Below are 24758 nucleotides of genomic sequence, written 5' to 3'. Positions count from 1 at the left end.
GTCATACTTATTATGTGATAGAAGAGTCTCTGCTAGGATGAAGGGAAAGGTTTATTCAACAGTGGTGAGGTCAGCCATGATGTAAGGCTTAGTGACGTGGCACTGAAGAGACGACAGGAGGCAGCGCTGGAGGTGGCGGACATGAAGATGTTGAGATTCTCTTTAGGAGTGACTCGGTTAGACAGGATTAGAAATGAGCTCATCGGAGGGAGAGATAGTGAGTACTATATATTTGAAGGAGGATGATGAGGATGGAGCTGCCAGGCAAGAGATCTAGAGGGAGAGAGAGAGCTAAGAGAAGGTTGAATCAGTAGATGTAGCAAGGGAAGTCGTGAGGGCAGTTGAGACGATGGGAAAATATTTTGAGCACTGTTATTATTCTAAACAATGAGACTCTCAGCCGAAACTTAAATGAATGAATGAGGGCGTAATTTTAAGTCTGGTCCTGATTTGTGTTGCACTAAACAGTAAATCCCTCCCGGCTCACTGAAATGACTTTAGTCCAAGTTCCAAGTTTTGTGCCACTTTGAGGTGTATTTCCATTAATATTGTGGTCAAATTCCAAACTGAGCAGGCCAGACAATAAAGCAAAACCCAAATCATCAGTTTAACTAGTGATATGCACAAATTTTGCTTCGGGGATCAATAAAGCCTATCTCATTGTGAGTAATACGATGCAATTATTGTTTATAATCATAAAAGTAAGTAATCAGGGCCGAAAGCCTCCCCAATCCCCGAGCAGACAATACAGGACATTATCGCTCAACTGTTATCTCTGATGGTGATATTGCGCTCTTGTGGGAGGATATGTATTAATTTGATGACTGCAAAAGATGCCGACTCGGGGCTCTGGTATCTGGGGCAGTTTTCCCTGCTTGGCCTGCTTGGTAATCCAACTTTGCATAGAGGATTAACTAACGCATCAAGAGGCCCTGGGGCAACATTTTTTTTAATGTTTTATCTTCATCCATCGCCTCGCCTCCCACCTTTTGTGTGCTTGCGACTCTTTCATTCGGAGTGCACTGACCCCGAAACATCCTGCAAACAACAATGTCTAAATTACTTATGGAATGTAACCTTTTAAAACAGATTAGTGCACATTTGTATAGCCTTAACCATGTACTACAGTACAGTGGATATAAAAAGTCAAGACACCACTGTTGGAATGCTATTTTTTTTGTAAAAAAAATTAAAATAAAATAAATAAATGAAGGCGGCACGGTAGTCGACTGGTTAGCACGTCCGCCTCACAGTTCAGAGGTCGTGGGTTCGATCCCGGCTCCGGCCACCCTGTGTGGAGTTTGCATGTTCTCCCCGTGCCTGCGTGGGTTTCCTCCGGGTACTCCGGTTTCCTCCCACATTCCAAAAACATGCATGGTAGGTTGATTGGACTGTCTAAATTGCCCCTAGGTGTGATTGTGAGTGCGGATGTTTGTCTCTGTGTGCCCTGCGATTGGCTGGCAACCAATTCAGGGTGTCCCCCGCCTACTGCCCAAAGACAGCTGGGATAGGCTCCAGCACGCCCGCGACCCTTGTGAGGATAAGCGGTATGGATAATGAATGAATGAATGAATAAATAAATGAAAAATGGGAACAAGATTAATCATTAAAAAAAATCCATCATTAATGTGACCTATAACCTGTACAAGGCAATTGATAAAAAATATTTTCAAAGGGAAGTAAAAAAACAATAACTGACAACGTGGCATAAGTGGGCGCGGAAAAGCCTACTCGGTGTGTAGACTTTTCACATCCACTTTATATACGAAGAGCTTCCAAGCTATTACCCGGTAACAGGTTAACAGATTTTCTACATCAATAGAAGCCCAAAAAAGAATGCAAAAAAGTTTCCAACATTTTTACCCTCATGGTTTACAAGATGAATGCAAGCATAAAAGTGATGTTGGAGCATGCTGTGTTATAGTGTATATTTCCCCACAGGAAGTCATGTGACATCAAAAAGGCAAATTAAAGGGGAAGGGCAGCAATTAACAAGGGAAGGCAGACTTATTTTGACTCGTGAAAGCGAAAGAATTAGGGAAGAAAGGCAAAAAAAGTAAGTGGGTAGGTGCGTTGTGGGTATGATGAGTAGATTATGTCCAATATCATACGGGCCATATGGAGCAACAATGGGCAAGTGGTTTCAAGTCCAGTCCTGCTGGCACAGGCATATGAAGGGCGATGGATGATAGTGAAGACGATTTTTAAAAGTTGGTCATACAAAGTGCCCTGCTAATTTGAAATACAAAAGATTGTGGAAATCCAAGTCAAGTAGCAGCGCAAGTCTAAGAACTGTTTTTGTGAACGAGTCCTGTTACGAAACTGTGGGGCTAATTAACATAACCACGCCCATGTTGAGTTTCGTAGCCAATGACGTGATGAGCTTGCTGTGCGAAAATAGAGCACAAAAGAACCACTTTAAGGCTAGTGGTATTTGTGCGTGGTGGTGTCATGAACCACATCACTTTACTGATCATCAGTGTGCTTTGGTGGCTTTTTGTTGAAATGGTATCTTCAGAAATGAAGAATTTATTAGCAAGTGGGGGCTTCAAGTACATTGCATGTAGCACTTACTTGATTACTCTGAGAAGTTGTTGGGAAGGAAGGTGGGAAAGAGTGCTTGTGTTTGGCATGTGCCATTGCACCATAAAAATATCTTCACTTGGGCACTCGCTTGTGGAGTTATGCTTCATCTTGTATTGTAAACAAACAGCTGGGCGCAGCAAGATGAGGAGTGGCTGAATCTCTGCATGAAGCAGTTAGCTACGCCTAAAATGAGCCAATTTCTGCATGGCAAAAAATATGCTCTTGAAAAAATTCTTTATCCTTGGGGTGTTCTAAGAGAGCAAGCCACAGACATGTTATTACTGGGAACGGTTAAAAAACAAATATAAAGAAGCATTACGTCTTCTTTAAATAAAGTTAGATAAAGAAAAGATATTCTTCTTATGCAGACATCCAAACAATATTTTTACACTACAATGCTATTTGAGAAGTCTTGGATTGCTCATGTAAAGGGTCTTTTTTCAAGTGAACAATTATGCACAAACAATTAAGGCACTCGTGTACCAAACAAATAAGTTATTTGACAGAGGCTGAGCACAAGTATCTTAAGTATCTTAACAATGTGAATGAACCTATAAAATTAGAAAAATAAAATAAAACCCCCCAAAAATAAAATAAAAAACATCAAATATAAGTGTACTTGTAAAACGACTTTCTATAACTGGTCAAATATTTCCAATAAAGAAAATAGGCTAAGAGCTCATGCAAAATGCAACTCAATTTTACTGTTGTTTTGCCTGGTGCGATCTGATTGGCGTTTTGTTACGTCACTTCCTGTCAGGCAGACTGCTTGATGGCGGCGCCCCTGACCTATCTTGCACGTTGACTGCTACCGTAGTCGTGCGTGCTGTCTCGCTTCCACGTTATTCTGGAATGTAAAACGGCGGAGGGCATTATTATAAACAATATTCAAGATAGGGCGTGCTGATAAATGTATTTGTGTGCTTGTAGATTCCAAAATAATAGCGTTGGCTGCAACTTACTAGCCTGCTAGCCAGCTAGATAGCTAACTGCTACGTGTTTACCTAAGGTGACAGGACAGTGCCATTGTAGAGTTAGTCTTGGACACATTAGAGTTTTTATTTTGTATTATATCCTCAACTTTACAGAAGATGGCTCTTCATAGAATGTCCCTCAGGCTTCGGCAAAGGGTAAGCTTGGAAAGAAGATTTTATAGTGCGTAAAGCTTCAATTTGCCAAGTTATATTTGTCTCTCATTCTGTGACCCATCTGTCTTTCTATCCATCCATCTCTCTGTCTTCAAACAGTGCTTGGCTCTCCAGGTACCACCACAATGGCCAATTTTAAACACAGTAACACAGTAGGGCCTCAGTGTTCATCAAAACAACGAGGCAGAGGTTTTATTCTTAAAAAAGTAGCTGTGTCATTGTAAGCCACAGTAAAATTATGTACGGTCTGTTTGACTCACTGTACTTAAATATTGGATATGTAAAAACTGCACTGAAAAATTAAACTGGAATATGTTGGAGGTAAATAAAAAAAATAATAAAAGCTTAATGTTTAAAAATAAATGCTGAATGACAAACAGTTTAAGATTAAATGAAAATGAATTGTATTGGACTTAGAGTGAAAGTTCAATACAACTGAACTGTACTTAAAAATACACTGCACTTGCAAAGTAAAGAAAAATGCACCCTGCATGAAAAGTAAAAAAAAACTCTTAAAATAAAATGTTAACAGGCTGTATGCATTGGTACTAGCTTCAGTCAGGTTTGATTGTGTTTCATGTTTTAAAAATGTATATTTTATTTGTATTTAAATCAGTGATTCATTTGCTTCATGTACAGCACTTTGTATGTAGTGATGATTGTTTTTAAAGTGCTCCATAAATAGTTAGTTGTGTAAACCACTGAAGAGAGCCCTTTTCAGCTTGTGATACTCGCTTTGAGAATCACTAGTCGAGCTAGCAAATCTATCTCTCTTAATATTGTCTTGTAGGTGACGCATGTTCAGTGGCTTCATACAAGTGGATTGGGCCAGCAGCAGGAAGCCTTAGTGGTTGAGCCAGAACCTGAGCCCTTCTCAGTCTTTAGAACACAGCAGAATGATCCAGTAAGTAAAGCTGCTTCTCCTCCACATATCAGCATGAGCATGTGGTGTCGAACATCATATGTTGTGTGTGAATTTGCATGATTTTGAGTCGTCCACTTCTCTCATGTTAGGCTTGTCAGTCAGAGAAGCACATTGGACAGTTTTACACTATACCGCCTGCACACATCCGCACTGTCTTCCCTCATGGCCTCCCCCGACGATATCAGAAGCAGGTTTGTTCTTTAACACATCGACACAATTATCTTTTAGGTTTTTTCCAACCACCATAAAAGTCTTCACTGAGAGCTTACTGTGTGTAGGTGAAGACGTTTACTGAAGCAGCCGTGATGGTGAGGCAACCCGCCCTGGAGGTCATCTCCTACCTGAAGGAAACGGATATGAGCAAACCCGCACAGCGATATATGTTCTGTATCCTTGACAAATTCATCACACAGTCTCGAAGACAAGACACAAAAGGCAGTCTCCATCTGTATATGAACCTTATTGATTTGTTCAGATGGATTAAAGGGCGGCGGCAAGACATTGTCTCTCTGTCACGCCGTCCACTTTTGCTACACGCAGGGATGGCTGGTGCTGCATGTACCTGATGGTGAGATTAAAAAATTGTTGACATTTCACCCAAGGGAAAAAAAAAATAGGACATCAGTGTAAATTATTTAAATCTCAAGTGTACTACTTTTTTTGTTTGTTTCTGAAAACATACAGTACTACTCTTTTATCTAAAAGATGCTACCGGTGCTTTTTTCTCGTAAAATGAAGACAATTTTAGAAAATAGAGCATTTTCAGCCAAAAGAAATGTTTTCTTTTTCTCAAAAAAATATTACCTTCATCCTCGTCGTATAATAACAGGCTCAGACGTTTTCTTTTGCAGGGAACATAATTCAAATGAACAGTTCCACTAAGAATAACTATTATCATGTTAAAGCATTCATTTTTTAACACTAGAACTACATTTTTTAAACTGTAGGAAGTAAAAAGTGAAGCTTTTCCTACTGATTTACAAAATGAAACTTTCATTGTTACAAAAGAAAGCCCAGTCTTTGCTCATTTTAGAAAGGAAATCAAGAGGAGACAAGATGTATTTTTCAGTGTTAACACAGTAAATGCACTTTATTTATGAAGGTTCCTCCATTTTCCTCATGCCGTGACTTGTAAATAAGTCCGCCAAAATATCAGTGTATCGCTTACCAGCCCCTCTCCTATTGGAAACGCTTTCGGAGGTCACGACGGCGCCCCCCTAAAGTCGAATATGTTTCAATTCTCTCAATTTTGAATGCAGGAAAACCCCTGAATAAATGTTTTCTTTTCAGGGTGGCACTAATATCTTTATAGTTAAAGCAATGTCACAGCTCCACCGAAATTTATTCTGCTCAATATGACTGTTGCATGAAAACAGTTAAGAACAGTCTGAGAAAATAAACCGCAAGTCATCGATTGATTGCTAATTTTTTTTTTCTCCATGTAGCTCACACCTGGGTGAAGAACTGCAAAGAGCTTCTGCCTTCGTCCTTCAATGCTTCTCGCTTTGACCAGCCTTTACAAGCCACCGAGTGGTTGCGCAACTTCAAAATCACCAACGAACCCTTCCTGTCTAAGGTAGAAGCAAAATGTTATATTAAATAGCTGTGTGATATAAGACGGCATTCACATCAAGCAGTAACTAACAAGACATGCGTAGACAGTAAATGAGGCTTCGATGTATCGTCACAGCAGGTCGGGTTACATGCCGATGCACATAAAGCAGCAGGCGCTTGCCGGCAGCTGCAAGCCATGATGGGTTTAATTATTTAATGAGACATAAATGGGAGTCATTAAGCTTTGGCACTTTATAATCTACTTGGCTAAATTAAAATATAATCATTGGTGTCCAGACGATGTCTTTCTGTCTTAAATAGAAAATAGAGCATACGCTTGGACAGCACATGGCACACTCGGCAGACACTTCCATTAGGTACACCTGCAACTGAATTCAATACAGGAGCTGTATCAAAAATTCCGCCTTAGAAATGTTCAGTGTTCATTAAGCTATTCATTTTAAATGTGTGTTATTCTTGAAATTTGCACTTCAAATGCTATTCGAAAAAGATCCTTCAAAAAAGTCTGCTAAACATAAAATATTAGTTTTGCATGAAAAACTGGGGGGGGGGAATAAATAAGTATATAAACAAAAATTTCAGTCATGACATTTGTATTCCAGATATTAATGATAGTCATCCTTTTCTTTTTTCTTTTAGATAATTTTTGAGGAAACCATTTTTGACAAACTTTTAGCGTAAAAAAAAAATACTGAAAATAGCTTGTCACAGTCTGCTTTTGTGGCTAGAAAATACCAATTCCCTTAAAATCTCTAAATTTATATTATAAAAATGCATTTTTTAAGCTAAAAAAAAACACATTTGTTTTTCAACTCAAACTTAAACGCATGTGAAAGGTAGGTAAATGCTTTTTAAGGGATAGCAATGCTACTAGTCCAGCATGATTTTTTTATAGCAGCAATTCAGGTGTAAAGTTTAAAATTTAAAAGCTGCTGTAACACTACACACGTCTCGTGGAGGTAGTCACATCAAAATATAATCAAACGTTTACTCTTTCGTCTCCAGATAAAGACAAAGCAGCGCTATGTGTGGACGAAGAGAGAGCTCACCGAGGAGGGAAGCCCTCTTGGCGAGCTGGTGGATCAGGTTGTTATTTTTCAGCCTCTCTTTTTATCCACTGCAGTGGGGTGATTGTTGTACTCAAATTTCACACGTTTGCATGCCAGGGCATCGCCCGCGTGAAGAGCAGCAGCGATGTGGTGGGAGTGCTGATGAAGGAGCTGAGGCAGCAGAGCGGGCAGCCGGGCTGTGACTTCCGCCTGGCCGTGGCTGTGGACGGCGTCAACGCCCTGTGGTCCAAGTCAAGTATCAAAAAGGAGGACAAGAGCGAAGTGAGTAAATCTATCAAAGCATCACGCCGCCTTTGCAGCTACGTCCTCACATGTTTGTGTTTGTCACTAGGTGGATCCAGAGGAGCTGACGCTGATATACAACCTGAGGAAGATGATGAGGAACGACTGGGTGAGAAGAACATGCAAAAAGTGTCTCATATTTTCTTCCCTTTTTATTACTTGAGCTTCTTGTTTCAGACGGGAGGCGCCATCATCACCACTCTGTCTCATACGGGGGCTGTGTACCCGCCCAAATTGGCCTACTTGCCCCAAGAGCTTCTCGGAGAGGTCAGGGTTCACCCGTGTGATTCTTTGCTCATGAAGTTGCTACCTTGAAGCATTTACCCACTGCACTTCGTTTGCACTTTTGAGGATGTTGTCAAGTTCCACAACCTTTTTTTCAATCACACTTCAATGTACGTAATTGTCCAAATATTTGTTCTGCAGTGTTTTTAACCAATATTTAATAATTATACCTGTTTAGTATATGTCTCAAACCTTGTTGCATTTTTACTTGTGTAGGAATTTGAATGTTTCGTTCGAGAGGGTTACTCTCAGCTGCAGATAGAAGATTTGAAGTCTGTGATGCTAAATTCTATCCATTTCTCATTTAGAGGGGCTTTGACAACATGGACCCATTTATCCCAGTGTCCGTGCCCTACTACAGTGAGAAAGAGTTTGAGAGCTGCTATCTCTACTACATGGACCGCAACTGGCTGCAGCATCCAATGAGTAAGAGTCACTCCTATGGAGGATGTTTCTTCTGAAATACAACCATGTGTATGTAATGCTTATATGACCTTTCCTCTTCAGGCCGGACAGAAGAGGGCAAGAAAGAGATCATCTTCATGACTGACAGGAATCCGTCATTAATGGACAGAATTTGCGCGTTCCTATAAAGTCTCAGACAGCAACCACTCATGTCACACACAAATATCTGTGCAAGTAGAAATGCAGAAACTCAATATTCATGTCTATAATATGTATCTGTAAATTATTCATTCACCATGTTTGCTAAATAAATGTTTAAAAATCCAAGTTTCTTTTTTTAATTCAAGATGTGTTGATCTTGCTTTTCTGAAAGTGAATGCGAGTGTGAATGGTCCATACGTCCCCTGCGATTGACTGGTGACTAGACCTGGGTGTACCTCGCCTCTTTCCAGTCAGCTGGGATAGACTTCAGCTCACCCGAAATGCAGAAGAGGAAGCGCATTGAAAGATGAATAGATGGATAAAATGCCCAATTAATTATTTGTATTTTCATGAGTCAGCAGAATGGGTTGTCCGCATGCTGAAAATAATTATTTTTATTATGCTAAAAATTCATTTCCATTCCTCTTCTGAATGTACTTTAGGTGGAGCGAAAAAGAAACAATTAACTTTCTATTTGCTATCTTGATCAAACAGCACCCCCAACTGGCACGTCTTTGGTACTTCACGCGGTTTATAACAGCACCCACGAGTGGCACATCCGGGACTTTTGCACACCACGCGAGAGATCAATTGTCTTACTTCCTCAAAACAAGCCGTAAGCTTCTATTCAAACCAACCGAATTATAGACGGGGCACATTTTTACACTAAGTAAAGGGAAAGAAGCTTGTATAAATTTCGCTTAAATGACACAGTTAATATGCGGTCGTATTGACTCGTATACTAGTGGTTGAATGTAATTTCTTGACTCGTAATGCCCGACGAGAGGTTGAAAGTTTGCCTATCCAAAATGTTTCTGTCATTGCATTGGGCAGTTTTGCTAGCAGCCTCTTTCCACACAAAAGCAACGACCTTCTCCACAGGTAACATACACAACCTCGTTTAGGTTGATGTCAATATGTCAATATTCTGTGTCTTCTCACGTCTCACAAGAACGCAGCAAGTGTGTCGCCAGAAGCTTCGGCCATGACTCGGTGGTGTGTGAGTGTAACTCCACGTACTGCGACACCTTGGGCACCGTTTCTCTTCCACTGTTGGGTCATTACATCTCCTACCTGAGCAGCATGGCCGGAAGCCGGTTAGACGACAGCCAAGGTCCAGTCCGACCCAACACAACCGGTGCTGGTGAGTGTCATAAAGTGTGGATAAGTCATTTCTAAAATATAATAAACAGGGTGTCTACAAAGACTTTTTACAATTAATTCCTGTAGCATTTATGTTATATTGCTGTCATTTGAAAGCAAGTATATGTATTACTGTCTACGTGGATGCATCACACTAAACAAACCAACATGTAATTTTTAATTCGTCTTCTGTCTTAGTACAGGCAGGTGGTGTGCTGATCATACACTGTGTCACGTGTCTCCCTCAGGCCTCAGACTGATTTTGCTTCAGCACAAGAAGTACCAGAAGATGAGAGGATTTGGTGGAGCGATGACAGACGCAGCAGCACTGAACATCCTGTCGCTTTCCGCTGGAGCACAAGACCAACTGCTGAGACAGTACTTCTCTAAAGAAGGTACATCACATCTGATGAAATACAAGAGATGTTCAAAAACAACAACAACCAAGATAATACTCAGTTTTGATTGACACTGTCAGAGAGGTATTCATCTAACAATATGCAGAGGTAATGAAAATATTGGAAACACCTTTAGCATGTAAAAAAGAAGAAAGTTATGTGTAATTGCTTTGTGTTTGGCAGGCATAGGTTACACTGTGGTGCGCGTGCCCATGGCCAGCTGTGACTTCTCCACACGTCTGTACACATACGCTGACACGCGGGATGACTACAGCCTGCACAATTTCACTCTGGCCCCTGAAGATGTATACATGAAGGTTAGGAAACACACAGACAAACCGAGACACAAACGCAGAGGGAGAGAAAGATAGACACATACACAGAAAGACGGCTTCAATGTTGCTATCGGCATCCTTCCTGACCACTTTTTCCGGATCTTTTCATCAATGTTGGAGGGACTTCCAATTTTTGGTAATGTCACTCTTGTGTCATATTTTCCATACTTGATTATGACTGAACTTCACCGTGTTTCATGGTATATTGTAATCCCTTGAAGATCGTGTACCCTTCTCCTGAACACAGATGATGTGGAAGCTGAAACATTTCAGGAAAAGCCTACTAGAACATCTGAACTTTCTTTAGGGTTAATCAGAGGCACTTTAAATGTTGGCAGCTGTGTGCTGACTCCCACTTTCTATAAGTCTGAAGCTGCGTTGTTGTCAGATCCCTCTGCTGCATAGAGCTCAGGCCATGGCTCCTCAAGCCTTGTCTCTGCTGGCCAGTGCCTGGAGCGCCCCCGCCTGGATGAAGACAAACGATGCGCTCATTGGAAAAGGCTCCCTGAAAGGAAAACCTGGTGGAAAGGAGCATAAAAGTTGGGCTCAGTACTACATAAGGTGATTCATGTAGATACAGTATGTTGTTATGAGATCATGCATTATTGCATTCCGATTGTTACTATTTGCCCCTCTCAGATTCCTTGAGGAATACGCAAAGTATAACTTGACGTTTTGGGCTGTGACAACAGGGAATGAACCTACAGCAGGACAAATTGCAAACTACAGGTGTTCTCTTCAACACAGGATATTAAAATGATCATATCGATAGATTGAGAGACAGCATGTTTTTCTCCGTGCAGTTTCCAGGCGCTGGGCTTCACTCCCGAGGAGCAGAGAGACTGGGTGGCTTTGGACCTGGGCCCCGCCCTACACGCTTCGTCTTTTCCACGCACTCACATCCTCATCCTGGACGACAACCGCCTGCTGCTGCCTCAGTGGGCCAAAGTGGTGAGTGCGTCACGGTGGACAATTTTTATCCTGTCTTAGGATGCAGTGGCATTGTTGGAATAGATAGGTAGATGAGATCATGGCATCTGGAAAGCTGAAGTCTATATTAATCAGATTAGTCTGATTAAATGTCTGAATGACTAGGGGGCCTGCATACAACCAATTCTTGAAAAAAATGTGATTTCTTTCTTTTTCTTTGATTTCTTTAATTAAATTTTTAAAAAGTAAAATTTTACAGAGTGGTATTTTTCTTATCAAAAAAGCAGTGACACATTTATGTTGTTTTTTTTTCTTTAGGTATTCTGGAACGAATTCAGTGCATTTCCATTCATTTCACTGGAGAAAGATGATTTGAGATACAAATGTTTTGAGTCCAAATTTTGAACAAATGAAATTTGTATCGCAAAGCATCGCTGTATGAGGAAATAGGATAATATTTTTTATTTGATAGACAGCAGAGGCTGCTCCCTTCTCAAAGCCATTCATGTGCTCCAAGGCACTCCCCTACATTCCAAAACATATCCAAAAAAGAAAATTGAATGTGAAAACCAGGAAGTTGTAATTGAGGGGGAAAACGTACTGAGAAAAATGAAATGATCCTCACTGAAAAATCTGGTAGATATGTATGGGAAATCTGTTACGATAAGTATAATAAAAAAAAAATATATTGCTAAAGACTTGTGATGTGACTCCCACCAGGTGCTAAGCGACATCCACGCAAGCCGATACATCCACGGGGTGGCGGTGCACTGGTACTTGGACGGCCTGGCCCCCGCTGGACCTACACTGGGAACCACCCACGAGCTGTACCCGGAGTATTACCTGTTTGGCACTGAGGCCTGCGCAGGCTGGAAGCCGCCGGAACAGGGGGTGAAACTGGGCAGCTGGCAGAGGGCCGAACAATATGCGCATGATATCTTAGAGGTAGGATGGCGGATGTTCCGGGACTATGAGTCAGCAGGCCCGTAGGCTGTCAACGCAAGCCGGGGCAAGTTTATTTACTACTTCATGTTCAGGATTTAAATCATTACGTGACTGGCTGGACCGACTGGAACCTGGCGCTGGATCAGACCGGCGGGCCCAACTGGGTGAAGAACTTCGTGGACAGTCCCGTCATAGTTGACGCCAAGCGTGACGTCTTCTACAAACAGCCAACCTTCTACGCATTGGCCCACTTCAGGTAGTAAGGCGGAATTTAACCGCATATTTTCAAACTGCACTCAGATTAATCTTTTTTTTACATTTTTATTCGGGCATAGTAAGCTCCTGTGTGAGGGCTCTCAGAGAGTCGGTTTGTCCGCCAGTGAGGAAACAAACCTCGAATTCTCTGCCTTCATCCGACCGGACGGCGTTGTGGTGCTCATCGTCCTCAACAGGTTGTATGATGCAGTGAACGACCGCATATTCGCAGTTCGACTTTCAAGTTTAAACCTAATGCATAGAAAACTACGACTTAAAACAATCAAATAGCTTAGCTTATGTTTAGTTTAATGCTAACAATGTTTGATGCTCAGAGTTGGGTAATCCAGGTCCAGAAAGTCAAAACCCTGCCACAGTTCGGCTTTAGCCACAGGTGCCTCTAATCAACTGAGCTCGTTTACCTGCCGGTTGAGTAGAAGCACCTGTGGCTGAAGCCAAACTATGGCAGGGTTTTTACTTTCTGGACCTGGATTACCCACCTCTGCAGATGCTATAGATGTCTGTCAGGTATTTAAAAATACTTGCTTGTATATTCAGATGAATACACTACAAAAACAATATATTTAATGTTCAAACTGATTAACGGTATTGCTCGGCATGTTTAGCACTTTTACGTCACCTTTCCTTTTAACGGCACTCAATAGGAATTTGGAAAATGAGGACACTGAAGATTTGTAGGTGGAATTCCCTTCTTGCTTGATGTACGACTTCAGTCGCTCAACAGTTCGGGGTCTCCGTTCTCAAATTTTGCACTTCATAACGCTCCACACACCGGTTTGGACTACTGGCAGACCAGTGTAGTACTCGCATTCTTTTATTACGAAGCCACTCTGTTGTAACATGTGCAGAATGTGGCTTGGCATCCCCATAGGAATCGGAGTTTGTAGAACAACTTGGAAGTCAACAAGTATCACAGAACGGTTTGTGTTTAACTTTGGAGGTTCCACTCTATGCGTGTAAGTGAGTGAGTGTTACTTGTAATGTGTGTGTGTTGTTTAGGTCATCATCAGCCATCCAGTTTGAGGTGTGGGACCCATTGGTGGGCTACATCCCCTCCACGGCACCGCCCCATTCCTTTCTCACGCTTGCTTGGTACACGCAGGGATTAAATATGTAATATGTTTTTGCTGTTCACATGCAGGTAAGCCTTAACTTGGCAGTTGAGAACTTTTTTTTTTTAATTGCGATAAAACATTTAATGTTCTCACACTTCCTACAGAAGTGATGTATATTACAGGCATACTGAAAAGAGCCCAAAACAGCTACAAGAACACTGAAGTATGACCCGGATAAAGACAAAAAAAATCTTGCATGATAAACATTTTAATATCATTGCAATAAGATTTTACCTCAGGAAAAAATGTTGAGATGGTTGCAAGTAAAGTAAATGTGAGAATAAATGTGTAAAAGTGCAAGAAAAAGGTTGCAACCTTATGGACAAAGTTGTAATACTAGGAAAAAAAAAAGAATAGGACTTATGAGTATGGATGCACTAATTGTTTTATAGAAATATTACAAAAAAGTTTCAATGAGAATGAAGTTTAAATCAAGAAAAAAAAGTCCAAATATGAGGTGTCGTAATTTTGGAAGAATGCAAATTGTCATGTGTTGATGAAAAACTTTTACATTTAAATGTAAGAGCCATCATTTTGTAAGCAAAAGGTTGTGATATGGGAGAAGTAATATTACAAGAAAGTTTATGAGAAAGTTGTAACACAAAATGCAATATGCAAAATTTGTGATTTTGCGAGGAAATGTCTTGACATTAAAGAGAGAATTTTTGCAATTTTGGGGGAAAAAATGAGAAATTTCCAAGAACATTTTTGGATATTATGGTCATAATTTCCCTGAAAAAGGTTGAGAGAAGTATTACTGCAAGGAAAATGCCCCCAAAATGATAACAAAACTGTAATATTACAAGTGCAAAAGTGATATGAGAACATCTTATTGCCTAACTGGTTTCTAAATTTGCTCCAAGGATTCTTTTGACATGCAAATACCGGTACATCTTTTTCCCGGAAAGCTCTATCCATGTTACTGCTTTTGACGCACGCACTTTGTACATGATGAAATGTATTACTGTTTAATTTCAAATTAAAAAAAAGTCCTGCCCAGTCCAAGTTGACTTTGTGAGAGACAAATAGAGAAGGACCCCGTTTTTTGTCACTTTATTAATACATCATAGACATTTTTCATTTATATAATATACAGTTTGTTAACCATGTATGTCATTCACATTTGCATCTCCATTCTCAAATGTTGTTTTTCTTTGCAAACCTTTAAGTTCGTGGACTACAATTATTTACATTAAAAAAACAAGTGGTAAAAATGTGGCCATACACAGAGGACTAAAATGACGGATGACATCAGATTATAATATGTACACCAGCAGAAGTAGGTAGAATTGAAAAAGTGGGGCGAGCGCTGATGACGACAATTGATTTCATTGGTGTGAGGGTTTTAAGATGTACTTTCTCTTTTTGGGATGCTTAAAACAACCGTTAAGCCAAAGAGATACGCTCGTGGACTGTCAAACAATAAATAAGCGTTTATGAATGTTTACAGCAATGTGGTGACTTTGAGATACAAAAGCTTGACATTTGCCCAAATTAGTGTTTAAAAGGGGAAGTGGCTCGAGGGGTTAACACGATTGGCCTCGTTTGGAGCGGAAACGAGACCTTAAAGGGGACATATTATGGAAATGAACTACCGGTAGCTAATTGCTTGTATACAATCATGTATAAGGTGAGAGGTGACTCTGTTGCATGAGACAGAACAGACCTCCCTAAACCGTGCCCTGGAGTTTTGACTTAAGCGTGTCACAAAATTTGTAAGAAAATGTATCATATGTCTCCTTTAAGATGTGTATGCGTGTGTACACGATTCAGGAGAAAAAGACGTTAAACGGAGAATTACAAAAAAAAAGTGATTATGACGGAGGCGAGGGGGAGCGAGAAGCGTCTTCTCGGCGTGTTTTTTTTTTTTTTTTCTTTCTTTCTTCCTCCGCCCCGTTTTCAAAAGGACCATCTCTCCTGTGTGCGGGGGTCCATGGAGAGCGTGGGGGACTCTGACGGGGGCTGGCTGCTGCTGTCTTCGCCGTTCAAACTCTTCCGACAAACTGGACACGTGTCGTGCTACGGAACAACCGCGCGGCGTCAGCTCAGTTTGAGTATGACGACAATGCTGCTTGTGTTGTGACTCACCATCTCCAGCCATGGTACTATGCAGGCTGAATGGAAGAAGTGGTTACAGGGGAGCTGCCTGACGGCCTCGCCCACCTCAAAGTCTTCTTTGCACACTGGACATTCCATACAACAGTCTGCACGCACAAGTTTAACATTCATTTCATTACTCTGGAATGGATAAATGGATGATCAATTAGTCCATCGGTGGCTTCTTTGAACTCTGACAATGCAGGTACAAAATGTCTTTGTTTTGTGACCTTTTAGGATTTGTATTTGAGTAACCCTGCTTTACAGGTGTGTGCCCTTATTGAAAAAGGTTAACTGCCAACATTTTGATTACGTAATCATTCGTCAATTTGTTAGGGGCTGGTCACTATCATAAACTACCCTCATCCAAAGGAGTCATCGAGTTCCACCAGTCACAGCATTTCATGGTTACAAACGGCACAATAGACTAGTTTGCGCAGTGGCGAGAGACTGCTTGCCGCGAGGCAGAAGAATACACTCAATGCTGTATTGACACCCTATTCAAGCGACAGGTACTTATGCAGTCCTAATATTTTTGGAGTTGTACAATTCTGACATACGGCGGTGGATATTTCGTAAGCTGTTCAAATCAGTAGTGACAGAAACTTGAATGGGATTGTCGATTCCTAGTGACAGCGAATCATAATAGACTACGAGTTGTTTGTGTCACATGCAGAAGGCGCCTTTAAACTTTAAAGTCTTTGATCATTGGGAACATTAAATGAGCCAAAAAAACTTTCAGATCTACTTCTCCTTTTGTAATAATTCCCACACATTTATGTATTCCCTTGCTTTGACAATCAACGTGTTACAAATTGTAAAGCGACTAAGGACACCCTGCCATTCATACCATGAGAAACAATGTGCGAGTCTGACCTGCTTGTTCCTGAGAAATATTCACAAAGGGTAGAGAAGAGATCCTCTCTTTCTCAGCTGGAGGAGGCCCTGTGTTCTCCAGCTGACCTAGTAACTACACACAGACACCCAAGATGATCAGTTATTTGGGGGTTTGGATAACTATTCGCAGGTATGGCGTAATTTGCTGTACTTGTGTTATGACAGCATCCAGGCCTCCCTGTCCCCACGCGTAGTCTCCTGGATTGGAATGCAGCATCCCTGTCCTGAAGAAGCACAAGCACAAAGCACCACTTGTTGACGCTCATATCGTAATATGAAATGACATTCTGACCAAAATCAAATTAAGTAGCAGAGCTGGGTATCGCCTAACTGCCACCGAATTCCCGTCTGCATTTTTAACAACGACCCACGTGGTCACAGTCAGTCCGATAAACACGTCACACGCATGTGCCGCACTCCTGACACGCGGCCGAGTTAGGGAAAAAAATGAAAAAATAAAACCGTGTTGTGTACTTTGCGGTCCCACAGAAGCAATGACGCGTTCACCATATCGTTGTTTTTTTGTTTTGTTTTTAATTTCACCGATCACCACGCTTCGCATGCGTGTGTGTCTGTTGATTTTGTTTAATATGTTTTTCTTTGTTTGGCGGCGTCTGCATGTGACGTGAAGATTACGTTCTCGATGCTGATTGGCTGTCGCCGACAACGGCTGGACCGGGAACGCGTGGGTCGATTAAATAACCAGGACGAAACGCGGCGGCGGTTAGGCGATGCCCAGCTCTGTTAAGTAGTGAAGACATCTCACCATGACAGCGGCGGCGAGCCAGAGACTCCAGAATTGGCAAAGAGGCCGGCGAGGAACTGTTGTACAATTCTAAGTGACAGACATTGAAAGTTTCACGCATAGTTCCTCAACATTTGTCGAGCCAAGGCACATATTCGACAACAGAAAATCTCACGGCACAACACCAAATCATGTCATAGAAAGTCACTGGCATAGATAGATTAACAAAGATACATTATTTGTAGTAAATAAATCATTTTTGGACCAATGACGTGAAATTGTGTCATTTGTTAGTATTCAGGTGATGCCAACCCACCCTTCAACAGCGGGCGAGCGGTCGGGCCTGCTGCTGACTCTGGACCTGTATCGCCTATGGGTGTGTAGACGTGGGGGGCGCGCCGGGCCCCAGTGGTCGCCGGCACCTAGCGAACCCACCATGGGCCCCCCGAGGCCGGCGGGCACCGAGCCCCCGAAGGGTCCGCTTCCAAACCCCCCAAAGTCGCTCAGCCCGCCCAAGCGCCCGCCGGGGAGCCGCGGTTCCGAGTCAGGGTTGTCGCCGTCGATGGAAAATGGCCGCTCCATTAAGAGCAGGTGCCATAGCTGCGAGGATGACGGCAACACAACACAACACAACGCAGAAGGTTAGTGGAATAAACCAGGACTGCAGCTATTGATTATTTTTAGAATTGATTAATCAGATAAAAAAAATGATTTTCTCACAAATACGAGCAGTGAAGTGCAGGAATTGTTGTTCGCTTGGCGTGTGTGACTTTGAGTGTGTGTGGTTTTAAAAGGTGGGGCCTGTCCTGGTGAGTGATGTGGGAGTCAGAGAATAAAAGTGTAGAATTGTGCTATTGCAAGCTAAGGTTAGCGGCTTGCTGTTGACTGGCTAACAAATAGCCAATATGAGTACCTGGATGCGGATTGTGGCCGCAGCAGCTTGCGTATGAATGTGCTTATTATGTTACCGTTTGTTCAATACAGCAATTGAAAGCGATCCCAAACTTTCAACATTTGCTGTCTTTTTTGCACTCTCCTGGCTCGCTGCCATCTTATTTCTACACGGATGTGTGTGCGAGTCGGCAGTCACATTAGTTTGTGTCGAAAAACGATCACTGCAGAGCTTTGAGCCAGAGATTCAACTTTTTGTTTCAACTTTATTTGTGACTGAATTATTCGATTAATCGTTTCATGTCACTCTGGTAAGAAACGTACCTCTGCAAACTGAGTGGTTGTGTCATCTAGTCCGTTGGCGCCGCCCTCTAAGAGGCTGCTGGAATTATTGGCAAAAGAAATGACAGCTCATCTTGAAATGGAACCCATCGAATGAATCACGGAAATACGGCTCTTACCTGGAATCTTCGGTCACTTCCTCGATGAAGCCCGAGTCACAGCGAGGACAGATATACTCCTTGAAAAAGTCAGAGCACATACTTAGACATTGATAAACACTCCAGATTGAAAGAAGAAAACAACTATTGGATATTCAATCACAACTGTGCAAAAAAGGCCCTCAAACACATTCATGCTTACCAGAATAAACGAACATAAAGAAAGTCAAAACTGCATTTAAAGAAAAAAAAAAAAAAGATTCAACATTATGACAGAATGCTAAAATTATATACAACAATCTTTGGCCAGCAGTCAATATTTCTCTCGAGAGACTTGCTCAGTTTTGTTCTGGTTGATGATCAAACAAGCACAAAAAAGATCATTTGAGTGTGTGTAGTTGTTTCTCAGGAAGATGCACAATGTTTGATATGATCCTCAACAGTCATCCAAATCACGCAGGTTTTTTTTTTATTTTTTATTTTTTACTGCATTGGCTCTCATTGGTTTGTGCAGGTGTACCTATATTTGTGACCAGTCAGTGTTTGCAGTTCATACAGAGTTTAAGTGTGTCTGTGTGTTAGCTAGCGAGTCTTCTGTTAAACATCCTTTTTTGTGAACGTGGGGGGTTTGTAAACATGTTTCCTCTACTAGTGTGGACCCCTGCATACTGATTTATTTATATACATGTTGAAACTGACCAGTAGAATTGATTTGACAAGATGCATTTAACATTCCCCCCCCCCCCCCCCCCCCCAAATTTAAAAAAATTAGAATGATACAATTTAAAAACTAAATTGATTTACTTAAAGCTGAAGTCAACCCAAACATATTTTTTTCAAGAATATGTTCTATGTAGGCCCACTAATTGAAACAAGGCAATATGATTCATATGAAATATGAGTTAAGCAGCAAAATCCACCCATTTTTAGCCATCTCAGGGGGCGGCCATTTTGTCATTTCTGTTGACTGAAAATGACATTGCAGACCCTAAGGGCTCAGATAACGACCAATCACGGCTCACCTGTTTTCTACGATTGGTCGTTACCTAAGCCGTGAACGACTGTGATGTCATTTTCAGTCGACAGAAGTGACAAAATGGCCGTCCCCAGAGTTGGCTAAAAACGGGTGGATTTTGTTGCTTAGCTCATATTCCGCAAACACAATATTAATCAGAATGCTGTGTTTCAACTAGTGGGCCTGTAGAGAATACTGAGATATCAATTTTGTAGGTGTTGAATTTCCGGGCAAATTAAAGACGTCCTACGAGTTTAGAGAGGTGTTTTGCTTTAGGCTTTAATGGGTTAAAGTAGGTCATGACACGAAAAGGTGGAATATAACAGTAATCAAAAGTAACCCAAGAGGTTGAGCTGGTCTTCCAACCACACCTTATGCGTGTTCAACACTATGACAGACAGTGCTCACATGATTTTTGACATGAAAAAGTTATCTCCCTGATCAGACATGGTTGGAATGTCTTCATAGTAAGCCATCCCCACTCTTATTTAACATTGATATGGAGATGTGGATGTTACTTGGCTTGGAACGGAGGATCCAGGCATGTCCACGTAATACAAGCAGGCAGCAATTACCCTCGGTCAGGCCAAATACTAAGACCGATTATCGTCCGGGCCGATTATCGGCGCCGATATTCTGCATTTTGACGAATATCAGCCTATTAGTCACATCTGCCCTTTTTTTTTTTTTAATTCTAAATCTGATGGCTGCTAATAAATCAATTTCAAACTGGGTTAACTTCAAGGAACTATTTATTTAAATTTTCAGTTAACTTTATAAGAGACTCTAATGACCCTGGGAACACTCTGCATCTTTTTGTTTTTGTTTGAAATCAAAACAAAGGTAAGTGAAGTTTTAACATTTCTGTCATTTTGAAATTTTGGGATAACTTTATTTACTGTAGAAAACTAAAAGAAGCTATGGTAGAGCTCTAGATATGCATTTCTGACAAATTGTTCAATAAACAAGCTTAAAGGTGTCTCAACAAAGTCAAGAGTTTAATTTTTTTTTTATTTCGATGCAAATATTTTCCTTTTTACGGAAAATGAACATCGGCTCCAAATATCGGTTATCGGCATCCTTGACTACCAGTAATCTGTATCGGTCCTGAAAAAAAAACCCACATCGGTCTATCTCTACAAAATACACAACAATTCAGTCCAGGCAGAAGATTAGATTTCGTGTGTACAATATATTTAGATCACACAGTAAAACCTCTTAAGTCAGATACAAAATTAGACGGACCATAAATTAATCAGGATACCTCACGAGAGTCCGCTTCAGTGGGCAGTCACTTGAGTGCTTTACCACAACCGAGACAGAATCACACATTCGGATAATTTGATGAATGACAAAGTCAGCTTTGCATTCATCCCCGTATTTTGTTGGCACCTTTACGAGTTAGGAATTACAGTTTTTTTTTTTTTTTGGTTTTCATATTAACAGTGGTTAACTAATACTTTACACATCAAAAGTATATTAAAATGTTATTTATTTTTTTAATGATGCGAGAGTTGGATTATGGAACAGATGATTACTATTTTACAGCACAATATTTCTTCTATGGAAAAAACATTGGTTTGACATATGGGGGAAAAAAAATCTGCTGAAGTTAACAACATTATCAAAAATTATGTTCCCGGTTGAATAATTTTATTTCAGGTGTATTTTTGTATTGAATGTTGTGTGCGTTTTCAAAAAACAAAAAAAATTAATTAATTACTTACAAAAATATATTGAAACGCATGAGTAGACATGAATTCAATTATTTTTGCTCTGCATTTGTAAGCTTCTTTCTTCCCACCAGGTGTAAGCGGAGTCCCCTAAAACCTCGGCGGCAGTCAGATGAAGTCATTACGCAAATGTAGGCGGTGAGGGCTGCTTCTGGTTGATCAACAACACAAGCACATGGGTGTCGTCTTCTCCCCCTTTGGGCAAAGTGTATCATGGTTTGTGAATCTTACAGTGCTCAAAGTGTTTTGTAGCTCGGCGAATCTATTGATAGCTTTTGTCTATAAAGGAGATCTCTGTGGTGTCCGTTTTAGCGACTTTATCTGCATTTACCTTATTTTTTCTACATCATTCATTTGCATTAATTGCATTTCTGACCTAAATTAAATGATGGCTGGACAAATATTCAGTTTTATCAATTAAGTGGCATTTATATGTTAGCAGTTTTCTTTGAAGCTTCCGCAGTTCCAAACGCGAATAAAGTGGAACTAGTTTACAAGAGCAGTCAGTGTCGCTTACGCTTCCACTAGATCGTGCGATTTGTTTTTTAAAAAAAAGCTATTTCAATTCCTGCTAAGAAACAGACAACATGAGCGGATATGTTTTCACGTTTTACGTATGACAAGAAAGGAGCCAAGTGGAAGAGGGAAAGAGTAAAAGTTTATTAAAATCTTTTTTTGAGACGATGTGATTCTATTTTAATGTCATACTGCTGAGCCGTAATTTCGAAATGGGAATGGCAGTAGAGGAATCACAGAGAATTCACTGAAAAGAATGACTAAAATAATGACTTTTTTCAATCCATAACTCCTGAATGTTACAGTGGCAGCGGGGGACCCTTTTCCTATCCTAGCAGGGACATTTTTATTTAGTTTCAGCTAAGTCAGTGGTTCTCTGAAGCCTTTTGCACCAAGTAACTCCTAAACACATACTTAGCTCTCTCCAAGTGCCACCATTACCAACATGAAACTATGATAGAGTATTAGGCCTAAATGTGCTTCCAAACCGAGACAGAGGACTGTGCTTGAATCTAAGATTTTTTTAATGTACTTTAATGATTCAATCAAAGAAATTACACAGAAATGTGTAAAAATTTGTACTTGAACAGAATGTGAATGTACTTGACGGCGAGAAATACAACTAAACTGGCAGTCAGTTGTCAATGCTTTGGAGCTTTCCTCTGAGGCTTTTTGTTTGTTTGTGTAGGCTGTGGTGTAAAATTTGAGTCAGCTTTCTGTGTTCAACATGCTACTCCCATGTTTCCATTACAAATTGAAACTAAAAGTGTGTATCAAAGCAAAATCCCCCTGCTTAGACAATTACGGCGTCATTTGATCAGACTATTAGAGGGGGGAGGAACAGTACGTGAATACATTTTGTTTTAAAATACAATTGATATGTCCTTATTCCGCTCAGCTTTGTGTATTTTAGTGTAACACAACAACAACCAGTGCAGACAAACCATGGCTTAATGCTAACTCTTTCGAAATGAATGTCTTCGTCGAGCCTTGCAAATAAAATATACCGCCCGTTTGCTTTAAATGTGCATTATTTGGCAAATACATTTGCAGTTATCTCTGTATTTAGCGCGTTCACAACTGCAACAACAAACGCCGCTGAGTACTAGCAGGCAAGCTAGCTATTTCGCTAAGGAAGGCAAGAGGAACACACGGTAATCGGCCTAGACGCCAACTTGTCAACCGCGCAAATACGACAACATAAAGCCAAAAGGGAAAAACAAACGTCTTACCGGGAGTTTCGGATTTACTTCTCCCTTACAGCAGTGACAGAAAAACCGATGCGGGGGAACAGCCGCAGCCTCCGCCATCTTTCCCAGGCGAGCACACAAACAGTGACGTCGGTCCTCCACCAAGTCACTACGCGAACCCGCCTCCGGCATGCACCTCGCCGGAGACTGCCCAATCACAGCAAGGCATAACCCGGTTGCGGAAGTGCTCGTCTGTTGACAAACGTAGAACACAGTCTCAAGATTTTTGTTTGTTTCCTAAACAACAGAAATTTTCATTTTGTTTTATTCAAGAGTCACATTCGATTCCGACTGATGAAAGGTTATGGAAAGCTTAGTGCGAGGACAATGTATGGCTTATGTGATAATGCAGGTTATTATTTACTTTAACCAGTAATTTACACTGAGAACGTAATTGTGATCATTCTTAATATATAAATCTGAGATCGATGATAATCTTGAAACTGTAGAAAATCCGAGTCAACATTCTCTCACTAATTTAGCAAATTCGGAAAACCCAGGAAGACAGGGATTTGAACCTACGACCCACAGACTGTGAGTGAGGTGTCCTAACCAGTGGCTCGCCGTGTTGTCATCTATGTTGGTTTTTCGTTTTGTGAAATGTCACCAGAAACACTAGGACTGTAAACCTGATGTCCCAACTCCCAATATCTCAGGTGTCAAACTCAAGGCCTGGAGGCCAGATCTGGTCCGCGACATCCTTTTATGTGGCCCGTGAAGGAAAATCATGTGTGTCGACTTCCTGTTTCATTCAAACTGTCTTCATTTTCAGCATCGAGATATGACATATTGCAAGATTTTTGTTACCAACCTCCCTTTAAATACATTTAAAAAAATAGCCTGGAAAAGAACAGTGTTTACTGGTCTTTGGGTTCAAAAAGTAGTTATTACTGATGGTATAAGGCGTTCATACATTTACATGGGTTCACAGTCATAAAGGCCCCCCTCTGAGGGAAACCATAAGTATGATGTGGCCCGCGACAAAAAGGAGTCTGACACCCCTGCCCTATATTAATAAATTCTGGACAGATGTATCCCTATATATTTATGATAATATTGACTCTGACTTGAACTCTTCATTACAAAAATGTATTGTTTGGTTTCTTCCACAATGACAGCACATCCTGTGGCAACTGAACATAGGAGATGGTGCAACAGTAACTGCCAGTACATAACAGATAGAAGACTAGACATGAAAGCATGCCGTTGCAGCTCGGCTAAGCAACATACGTGCGTGGTAGCCACGTTGGTGTGAGTAAAATTCCCATTAAAGGCAATGCATGACCAATGAAAATAAAACACAACTTGCTCATTTCTCAGCCGATTTAATTAGATTTATCTTATTTCCATGTCGAAACGTGTGCTGTTAATAGAGAAATCATATTTTTTTTGCATAGTCAAGTAAAGCTCTCGTAGAGTGGAAGCTCTGAATAAGATTTAATAAAGAAAACTGAGCAAAGGCGTAAGTACATAAGGATGTTTATTCTCAGTTTCACTGTTTCAACTGTGCAGGTATCCTCATTTTTATTTATTTTTTGTGCCGTCTTCAAACACA

General features: G+C 40.9%; 3 protein-coding genes across 5 annotated transcripts; 2 read left to right on the top strand and 1 right to left on the bottom strand.

The window, feature by feature from the left end:
* Nucleotides 1-3323: 3323 nt before the first annotated feature.
* Nucleotides 3324-8603, top strand: dap3 (death associated protein 3). Its single transcript, XM_086037975.1, has 12 exons — nucleotides 3324-3716; nucleotides 4525-4638; nucleotides 4749-4850; nucleotides 4938-5046; nucleotides 5135-5227; nucleotides 6105-6235; nucleotides 7240-7320; nucleotides 7401-7565; nucleotides 7636-7695; nucleotides 7764-7853; nucleotides 8180-8297; nucleotides 8379-8603. The coding sequence occupies exons 1-12, from the start codon at nucleotides 3678-3680 to the stop codon at nucleotides 8462-8464; spliced, it is 1188 nt and encodes a 395-aa protein (XP_085894101.1). The 5' UTR covers nucleotides 3324-3677; the 3' UTR covers nucleotides 8465-8603.
* A 424-nt stretch (nucleotides 8604-9027) lies between these two features.
* On the top strand, nucleotides 9028-14618 carry gba1 (glucosylceramidase beta 1). Of its 2 annotated transcripts, XM_086037663.1 has the most exons (12): nucleotides 9028-9359; nucleotides 9430-9621; nucleotides 9869-10015; nucleotides 10202-10335; nucleotides 10742-10914; nucleotides 10993-11082; nucleotides 11157-11304; nucleotides 12004-12228; nucleotides 12321-12484; nucleotides 12564-12680; nucleotides 13504-13645; nucleotides 13724-14618. In XM_086037663.1, the coding sequence occupies exons 1-11, from the start codon at nucleotides 9251-9253 to the stop codon at nucleotides 13619-13621; spliced, it is 1617 nt and encodes a 538-aa protein (XP_085893789.1). In that variant the 5' UTR covers nucleotides 9028-9250; the 3' UTR covers nucleotides 13622-13645; nucleotides 13724-14618. The 2 variants fall into 2 exon arrangements, with proteins under 2 accessions (XP_085893789.1, XP_085893788.1); XM_086037662.1 differs by having other exon boundaries at nucleotides 13504-14618.
* A 38-nt stretch (nucleotides 14619-14656) lies between these two features.
* On the bottom strand, nucleotides 14657-23346 carry rnf115a (ring finger protein 115a). 2 transcript variants are annotated; one of them, XM_086037664.1, is made up of 9 exons: nucleotides 23186-23346; nucleotides 18711-18769; nucleotides 18574-18631; nucleotides 17675-17958; nucleotides 17380-17448; nucleotides 16765-16837; nucleotides 16593-16686; nucleotides 15708-15823; nucleotides 14657-15638 (listed from the first exon to the last, which is right to left on the bottom strand). In XM_086037664.1, the coding sequence occupies exons 1-9, from the start codon at nucleotides 23333-23335 to the stop codon at nucleotides 15519-15521; spliced, it is 1023 nt and encodes a 340-aa protein (XP_085893790.1). In that variant the 5' UTR covers nucleotides 23336-23346; the 3' UTR covers nucleotides 14657-15518. The 2 variants fall into 2 exon arrangements, with proteins under 2 accessions (XP_085893790.1, XP_085893791.1); XM_086037665.1 differs by having other exon boundaries at nucleotides 18574-18628.
* Nucleotides 23347-24758: the final 1412 nt, after the last annotated feature.

This window comes from Filicampus tigris, chromosome 8 (genome assembly GCF_054856515.1).
Source record: "Filicampus tigris isolate MCC_2025a chromosome 8, RoL_Ftig_1.0, whole genome shotgun sequence".
Taxonomy (NCBI): domain Eukaryota; kingdom Metazoa; phylum Chordata; class Actinopteri; order Syngnathiformes; family Syngnathidae; genus Filicampus; species Filicampus tigris.
The sequence above is the reverse complement of the archived record's forward strand: the minus strand, read 5'-3'. Positions and strand labels throughout refer to the sequence as shown.

Bases quoted from the DNA above. Each gene is read 5' to 3' on its own strand.
- rnf115a (XM_086037664.1), bottom strand. From the start codon at position 23,335: ATGCCGGAGGCGGGTTCGCGTAGTGACTTGGTGGAGGACCGACGTCAC. The intron at 18,632-18,710 runs GTAAGAGCCGTA...CAATAATTCCAG, and splicing joins GAAGTGACCGAAGATTCCAG to CAGCCTCTTAGAGGGCGGCG. The intron at 15,639-15,707 runs GTGAGTCACAAC...GTTGTTCCGTAG, and splicing joins TAGTACCATGGCTGGAGATG to CACGACACGTGTCCAGTTTG.
- dap3 (XM_086037975.1), top strand. From the start codon at position 3,678: ATGGCTCTTCATAGAATGTCCCTCAGGCTTCGGCAAAGG. The intron at 4,851-4,937 runs GTTTGTTCTTTA...TACTGTGTGTAG, and splicing joins CCCGACGATATCAGAAGCAG to GTGAAGACGTTTACTGAAGC. The intron at 7,854-8,179 runs GTCAGGGTTCAC...TTTCTCATTTAG, and splicing joins CCCAAGAGCTTCTCGGAGAG to AGGGGCTTTGACAACATGGA.
- gba1 (XM_086037663.1), top strand. From the start codon at position 9,251: ATGCCCGACGAGAGGTTGAAAGTTTGCCTATCCAAAATGTTTCTGTCA. The intron at 12,229-12,320 runs GTAGGATGGCGG...CTTCATGTTCAG, and splicing joins ATGCGCATGATATCTTAGAG to GATTTAAATCATTACGTGAC. The intron at 12,485-12,563 runs GTAGTAAGGCGG...ATTCGGGCATAG, and splicing joins TACGCATTGGCCCACTTCAG to TAAGCTCCTGTGTGAGGGCT.